General features: G+C 46.0%; 1 protein-coding gene across 1 annotated transcript in view; it reads right to left on the bottom strand.

Annotated features, from left to right (window-relative positions):
- Positions 1-365: 365 nt before the first annotated feature.
- The window catches only part of WDR59 (WD repeat domain 59), a 68,856-nt gene continuing 60,638 nt past the window's right edge, over positions 366-8,583 (bottom strand). Inside the window, exons 21-26 of the mRNA XM_014536800.1 lie at positions 8,322-8,341; positions 7,092-7,242; positions 6,924-6,996; positions 5,860-5,986; positions 5,562-5,704; positions 366-1,194 (exon numbers count right to left, since the gene is read on the bottom strand). Coding sequence (XP_014392286.1) covers positions 959-1,194; positions 5,562-5,704; positions 5,860-5,986; positions 6,924-6,996; positions 7,092-7,242; positions 8,322-8,341 — 750 coding nt within the window. The 3' untranslated portion in view covers positions 366-958. The remainder of the gene's footprint in view (positions 1,195-5,561; positions 5,705-5,859; positions 5,987-6,923; positions 6,997-7,091; positions 7,243-8,321; positions 8,342-8,583) is intronic.

Genomic DNA, 8,583 nt, shown 5'->3' with positions numbered 1-8,583 from the left:
GAAATGCGAAGCGTTGAAAATGGTTCTGAAGAACTGAGTCATAACCGGTCGGAACACAGATAAACGTGGGGCAAAGTGTGCGAAGGAGAGTGAAGGCACTTACCGGAGCTCAGCCCGCCTGCACGCGGCAATGGAGACTGTTACCTCGGTGCTGCGATGCCGCCTCATTTTCCATTTGCTGGAAGAAATGATTAAAAGACGCTTGGGGTGGGGAAGAACCTTAAATGTCAGGATCTACTTTCTCCTGCCAGATGACAAAAGTACATCAGCATTTCTGTTGAAAATCTGAGCACTGACTTTGTTCCTATCCAAGAGTTAACCTCAATTAGAAGTTGGGTAAAAAATAAAGATTCACTAGGTCATTGTTCAACTTTCTCTGTCTCTTTTTTTGAAACAATTACTAGAATTTTATTAGCCACGGGAAGCAACTGGAAGAGAAATAACAAACAAAAAATACATCTTAGGAATCCTTAAGTACATCATATATTCATAATTTAAGTATTATATTTTAAACCACTACCCACCAGTTCATGAAATGTACCCACTATGTCAGAGGTCATTGCCAACTAAATTCCTGCCCACTGTCCTTTGGCTCAAAAGACTGTCCCTTGCGTCTGACCTTGGCTCTGTGAAGGCATCAGAAAGGACGCTGCCCGGGGGTTAAGGCTAACACCTTAAAAGTCAACACGGCTCTGGAGGCAGGTGCTTGTCTCCCAGAAAACTTCCTCTTGGCCACACAGCTCTGCACGCCTGCCCTCACCCACCTCGAGCAACATCCATGCCACCAGCGGCCAAACGGAAGAGAGGGCCAGACTCCCGCAGTGGTGCTGCGCGGTCCGGGAGGGGCACACCCCCGTCTAGGGAGGAATGGGTGCTCAGCCTCGCTCCTGGCAGAGAGCTTGTCGCCGGCACTCATGGGGTCCTCTGGGATGTCCGACAATTCCCACGGTCTGTGAGTTCAGAAAGTGCTTTCAAGCAGGCAGTGACACCCACACCCGGTGGGACACACCTCCTGGGTCCGGAACCACTCCATCATGTGGCTGGTGTGTCCCCCGTGCCCGCAGGTCAGGCAGAAATTGGACGATCCCCGAACTGCCACGTGGCAGATGGCACACTGGAACGTGAAGCCCTTGCAGATGGTGCACTGCGTGCCGCGGACCTCGCTCCGGCAGTGGCTGCAGTACACGCCGAACTCTGGAAACGGTCAGAGATGGCCAGAACGAGAGACAGCGTCAGTTCAGTTCTGCGAAAGCAAACTGGGCACTGTGAGCTAAGGACGATGCGTACATCTTAGGTCTCTGTAGGAGCCTATCAGACCAATGATTTCAATTTTCTTTTTCCCCCTCTTAATATGTTTTTAAATTGATCTTAAAGAAAAAGGATGGGAGAGGGAGAGAGAGAAACATTGATAAGAGATAATCATCAACCAGCTGTCTCCTGCAGGCCCCCTACTGGGGACCGAACTCGAAACCCGGGCATGTGCCCTGACGGGGAATCGAACCAGTGACCTCTTGGTGCACAGGACGATGCCCAACAACTGAGCCACACTGGCCAGGGCTAGGCCAGTGATTTTCCATCTTTACGATCGCAGTGTTATAAAGAGGAGCCGCTGTCACTCAGGTGGCAGGGTGTGGGCCGAGGGGCAGCAGGTGCCTGGCTCTCGCAGGTCCTGGTCCAACCCCCGGTGCCTGTAGCTGTGGTGGCTGTTGTGTCTCATTCCCCTCCCCACCTCCAACAGTTGCAGGGCCTGACACACAGATTAATAAACTGATTCTTGGCACAATCCTTGGTGCCTCCAAAATCCACGCCACCAACCCTCTGCACACCTGACCTCTCAGGTGGCTGCCCTCTCTCCTCTAGTCTACCACCATCACTTCCACTTTCGTTCCATCTGCCCCCTCTAGCTGCAATTTCCCCTGAGGTCAGCCTGAACGACAGTCCAAATTTATAATCACTTTGTGGCAAATATCCTCAGCTCCTTTGCCTTCTCTCCCTCCACGGCACCACCTCAGGCCTGGCTGAGCCCGATCAGCTGCCCACTCCACGTCTGCCCCGAGCGGTCCTGCGAGAAGGCCACCATCATGATGTGTCTGTGCAGGGCTCTGCTTCGGTTTCTCTTCCACTCCCCAGGTGGCTACTTCACACCTCGCCACATTCCAAAAACGCCTCCCCCACACCTCTGCTCCCCTGTCACCTGGGCCTCTTCTCTCACTTCCCTGAGAAAACAAAGCCCCTCATCCCTCTGCCAGCAAGTCCTCCAGTCTCCCAGGGTCGTCCCCTTGTCCTGCTTCCTACAACAGAGAAGGGACCTTTCTTCCACCACAGCCAGTTCCTCTGCTTCCTGACCACCGGCAGTCATAAAAAGCACCAATAAATAACCTTTAAAAACACGGTAATTTCGGAGAAAATTTTATGGTAGTCCTAGTTAGATAAATTGTGAGCCAAGTTAGACTGGTTTGATAATTGCTCTGGGCCATCGTTAATCTCTCCTTGATATACTTTCATGTATTTAGATGCTCTGAAAAATATATTGCCCAAAGAGCCTTTTGTGTCTTTGCATTTCTTCAAGTACACACACCAAAATAATCCATGTTAAAATAATCTGTGTTATTCAGTATCTACAGCTATGTATTATTTGTTCTACTTCTTTTTTAAATTGAAAGTAGATACACATGCACAACACTATTACCAAAACCAGCATTCCCTTCCACCCCCAACACTCCTGAGGAAAATCCTTCCAACCCATTTCACTGTTTCTTTTGTTTTTACCTCCCTATCTCTAAACACCACTGGTTATGAAGCTATTTCTTAATGTTCATATTTAAGCATTACCTATGACCTTCCGCGGTGGGAGCTCTCTTTCACTCCCCAGTCTCCCCAACCACACGCACACACCACCTGTCCCTCATCTTTCCCAGGCAGTTCCATTACCATTTGCTTGGATCACTATTGTTTTTACATGATTTATCTAGGTGAACATTATTCAAGTCATGACTTTTCCTTCTTCACATTTTGCTTCTCCTGGAGTTAGTAAGTGTCTTGTTTCGTTCATTTGCTTAGTTTGCTAAGTACTTATCAATAATTCATCTCTACTCTCTCCCTTAAATATCTGAATCTTCTATAAATATACTGAACTACACTAGATATTTTTTTCAGTTTTCTCTTCTTGGAGACAACGCTCCGGAAGCTCCAACCTGGATTGGTCTCCCCCGGTCCGCCACGACCATCTCCCTCCACTGTCTTTCCGACTTCCTGGTTTCCTGGACTGAATCTATCCCTCCTCCTTAGATTGGCTGAACGTTCATTCTCACACTTGACTGCTAACTTGGGTACAGAATCCGAGGTTAGAAATCATGTTCTTGAGACTTCTGAAGGTACTGCTGCAGTATCATCGAGTTTCCAGTATCTAGTTCACTGCTCCTGAAGTGTCCTTGCACGTAACCTGTTTTCTCTCTCTGGAAGCTCCAGGGGTCTTCTCTTTATCCAGCCTTTCTTCATTCATTATGCGAGGTGCTTGGCAGGCCCTCTCAATCTGGAAATGCATTTACCTTCTCTGAAGAATGAACTTCCAGTTTTCTGCTGGAGTAAAGCAGGGACCTGGGACCCTACAAAAGCCACAAAACAATCCTCCAGTTTTTAATTTCCCCTTCGTGCTGCTTCCAGAGGCACCGGGTACACTCATTCCTGAGCCATTTGGAGGTTCTGCCCTGTATCTTACTGTTCTTCTGCCTGCCAGTTTGGCGTTCAGCTTTCTCTGTCCCTATAAAATCTCTACCACTAACCGACCTGCCTCCCAGGTCACAAGTTTTATTGCCAACATGACTTCTTGCATGGTTATGCCTTTTCAGAAAAGCTCCATATAGACTCTTTAAGGAGAGAAGAAATCAACGTGTGTTCAGTACACTCTCTTTGGCAGTCTTCCATTTCACCCTTTAAAAAACAGCTCTTCTCTCAGCTTCTTTTGTACCAGTCTTGCTCACTGGTGTCTCATTCTAAGTCCTTGTTTCTGGTTCTTCCTCCAAGACTCAAGCTCCATGTACCAGTTTCCTCTCACGGCCTGGAGTGGGTGGGCTCTCTCATTTGCTCTCCCATACTCTTCCTGCCCACCCACCAGCTCCCAGGTAAATGCGCCCATTCTCACAGCTTCAATCCCTACCACTTATATGCTGAAGATTCCCAAGTTCCTGTTCCTAGCTGCAGTCTCTCCTTTGAGCTCGACTCACACCCACCTGCCTACATGACTGCTATAGTCTGATATCTCACACCTCATCTCCGACTGTCCCCAGCTGAGCTCTCAATTTTCTTCCCATCTTTTCTATCTTAGAATATGGCACCACCATCTATCTACCCAGCTGCTTAAGCTGAACACCTAGGAATCATCCAAGCTTTGTCTCTTTTCCTCAACCCACATCCAGCTGGTCTGTAAGTCATAATTAGTCTGCCTCTAAGATATATTTTTAATCCACCCATCTCTCCCCACTGCCATCGGTATCACCCTAGACTGAGCTGCTGGTCTCTCTTTCACTACTTGAACAGTCTTCCTACCTCTGCCTCTGCTCCTCCAATCCTTTCCTCAGGTGACAGCCAAAGTGAACTCTTAAAATGGAAACCAGAGCAAGTAACTTACATGTTTGTTTTTTTACTTCAGAAGGCAGAGGAAGAGAGAGATAGAAACGTCAATGATAAGAGAAAATCACTGATCTGCTGGGCCTCCGGCACTCCCCACACTGGGGATCGAGCCCACAACCCGGGCATGTGCCTTGACTGGGAATTGAACCATGACCTCCAGGTTCATAGGTCAATGCTCAACCACTGAGCCATGCCAGCTGGGCAAGTAATTTACTTCTTAATGCCCTTGAAGTTTACCATTGAACTCAGAATACAATCCAAATTCTTTACTTACAAGTTCCTAATTATCCTACTAATCTTACTTTATATATAAATAGAGTGTATTTTATAATCATAATCTAATTATCAATCTCATTTTAACTTTATACCACTCTTCTCAACACTGTGTTCTAGCCACACTGGGCTCCCTTCACTCGTTCAAAATAACAAGTCATTTCTCCCACCACGGCGCTCCTCTAGCTGCCTCTCCACATATGGCTCCTTATTCTTCAGTCCTCAGCTCCTCAGAAAGGCCTTCACAATACACTTCATCACAGCTTCTAAAATCCTCCCTCCCTCTCTCCCTGCCCCAATGGCCTTACTGTTTGCTGTTAAATACTGATCACAATGTTTAATTACTTAATTCTTCTCCCCCACTAAGTCTGTGAGTCCCATGAGAAGAAATGTGTTAGCATTGTGCCTAAGAGGAGTTTTATTCTGACTTCCAATCAATATCTGAGTATTGCACAGAAAACTACTTCTACTACAATAAAAATTTACTCTTGTCATGAAATGTAAGGCTTTTCAGAAGCTTAAAATAGACTCAAAATGCTTCAGCAATGTCTGCTTATCAACGAGAAACTAAAATGTCATTTCAGGTCTTACGTTATGGATAAATTAAATCAAAGAAGCTTTCAGATAATGACGGGAAGAGGAAAAAAATGCATATTCACCGATCCCTTTGTGAGGGTCAGGGGGACAGGAGACAAACTTCAGCACTTCCGCTCGCTTCTCTCTCAGACCCCAGCGATAGAGGATTTCTCCATAGCATTTCTTAAAGTCATCAAACTGCTGGGTATTAGCAGGATCCAGGAGCCTGGAAAAAATTCAAAAGATTTCCTGTCAGTTCCTTGCAGAAAAAAATGAGCTTAATACCAAATGGCACTTTATATACCTTTCTTAACGCAAGAGCCCTGCTTCGGGAGAAGCCAAGCACCATGCAGCCACAGCTCGCACTGGGAAGGTCGTTACCTTTTGTTTTTATCATGCTGGTCACGCTCTCGCTCACGAGGATCACTGTAGGTCAGACTCCCGAAGCGGATTTCTTCTGGTGAAGACTCTCCCCAAGGTGAAGATATGTGTTCTATCTCTCTCCCCGCTGAAGAAAACCAAATGGGAAGGGAAGGTGCAAGTCAGAGAAGGCATGGAAAATATCTAAAAACTCTCATAAATTCCCCAGAAGAAAAAGAAGCTAAGTTGAAGATCCTGAGAAATATAATTAAACAGAACTCTTTCCTAGCCTTACCTTTTTGTCTTGGTGCTACTTAGTAGCCTCATAAGTACACATATAACGATTAAGCAAACTATAGTATAGTGATATAGTAGCATATTAGGCAGTCATTACTTATAATGACTTTTTTAATGACATGAGAAAAGCTCATGATGAGATTAAAAGCAGAACTCAAAATCACACATACAGAATGACCCCTCCTACACCCCACGTACACAAAGATTGGAAGAAAATTTTCTGGAATGTTAACAGATGTTATTTCTAGGTGGGGCAATCAATGATTACTATTTTCTACTGCAATACTTCGTTTTTTCTTCACTATGCATGTATTACTTTTATAATCAAGAAACTTAAGATAATCTTTTAAAAGAAATTTAAAAAACCCAGAAACCACAAATACACATCAAATAGGTCTTTATGGCCAGCTGGAATCGGGCTCAGTGTTATTCTCTGCATTGAAGAGGACACAGCAGGAAGTGGCAGATGACCGGGCACGTGTGATGGAGGAAGGACAGGGCTATGTTTTGAGCGTGGACACTGGGAAGTCTCCCTGTCAGCTTCTCAAGGTCATGGGATGTAAAGCAACCCAGCAAGGCACAAAGCCCTCCCAGAAACTGGCCTGTTCAAACATGAGGTCCAGGCCTTGCTGACTACAGTATCGCCATCATAGAAAAGATAAAGAAAAATGAGAAACAAAAGAAAACAGAGACTATTCATCAACTAAAGATTACATGTTATTAACAATTCACACGCAGCTCTTAGAGAACTAAACATCCAGCGTGGGCTAAGTCAGGTTTGTACCAACCTATGTTCCAGCCACCAGTGTTGAGCCCTGGGTCTGACATGCTCGAGCAGGAACCAGAGGAGGTGAAGCTGGGCTGCAGAACAAACAGGAGCGGCATCAGAACACCACCCCCCATGAAGGTTTACCTTTAGGAAACGCCAGATACAAACCAGAAAACCATAAGCTTACATATCGACTATGGGACACCACCAGATTAGAAGAACGACTGGGAAAAGGCCCAAAAGGGTTTGGTATCCCCTGAGGCCGGGACTGGGCTTCGAATACACTGCAGAGCATGGCCAGCGTCTGCACATCCCGGAGCTGGCAGTAATGAGCCAACCTGGAGAGGAAGAGGTGAGAGGAGAGAAAACAAGTCAAGAGGAGAATGGAGGAAGGATGCTAGCACAATCATGGCGGTTGTTGCCATAGGAATAGGGAAGAGAGGATGCTCAATTCCTCCTCAAAAACCCTTGTCAGGTACCAGGGCTTTCTATAGATCCAGAGGCTTGATCTACTTTGAGTTGGGCTAAATCTGCTTTGGAATAAAATATATCAAAGTATTACAGATGACCTAGAATACTAATCTGAAAGCTTCTGGCTGGCACCAGGCACGGGCTCGGACTGGAACAAAGCTTCTCCAAGAACTAAGTAGACTAAATTGACATCTGAGTAAGGCCATCCTTTCAGCCTCCCAACTCCAAGGCAGAACCCTGCTTTCTGAGGGTTCCTCGAAACTTCGTTCACGTAACCTACGGCTATGTGAAGTTGCTTCGAGAACACCCCACCCCACAGTACGGTGAGCAGGCAATCGACTCAGGAGGGGGAATTAGGAAAGTGAGTTCTTAAATAAGAACAACAAGGAATAGCTTCACTTGTAGGTACTCATATCCCCTTTGCCCCTTTTAGGACCACTATGCTAGAATGTGAGGTAGGGACCAGGGGGCTTGGCCTTTGCGATGGAATAATGTTGGTACTTTCCTACCAAGCAATGTCTAATATCTTTTAAGGTGTTTCATGCTCACTCTCTTAAGTGAGCCTTACAGGAAGTGTGTAGAGCAAGCATTATCATCCCTGCGTTACTCTGAGGCAACTCAAGTGTGAGCACATGTTGTCCCAAGTCTGGCCTCAACCAGTAACTAAGCAAACCTTCCCCTGAAAAAAAGCAGACATTTTCTGCTTCTCTCTCAGGACCTGGGCCTCACTGTTACGGAGATCCAAGAGGCTTACCTGGTTGTAAATCATTTTGCATATTTTATTTCCAGTATGCCATATTTCAGGGCAATAAATCAAAACAAATTCAATATTTTCCTAAACTGTCTAACAGTGAAAGCATCATGGCTTCTGGAAGACCGGAAACCCACTGTGCAATTCTTTAACCTGTCCTCAGGGGCAAAGCTCCACAGCACCCACGAAACTGACCATCGCAGGAGCTCAAACTCCTGTGTTCAGACTGACGTGACTTATGGACTTAAGCTTCAAAAGGACTCATGAGTCTCAAGTCCTTGTTAGAGATGACAAATACTGCCTAGTTCCTTCTGCCATAAAAAGTTAGCTGACACAGAAATATTGCAGCACAAAAAGGAGAGCTCTCGCTTCCACCTCTCACGCCTCGGGCCTCTGCACTTTCCTCTTAGACAACAACTTTGAAAGTGTTGACAGACCTAAAGTTTACATCACTCTT

Source organism: Myotis brandtii, unplaced genomic scaffold (assembly GCF_000412655.1).
Source record: "Myotis brandtii unplaced genomic scaffold, ASM41265v1 scaffold165, whole genome shotgun sequence".
Taxonomy (NCBI): domain Eukaryota; kingdom Metazoa; phylum Chordata; class Mammalia; order Chiroptera; family Vespertilionidae; genus Myotis; species Myotis brandtii.
Note: the sequence above shows the minus strand (reverse complement) of the source record. Positions and strands in the feature narration are given on the sequence as shown.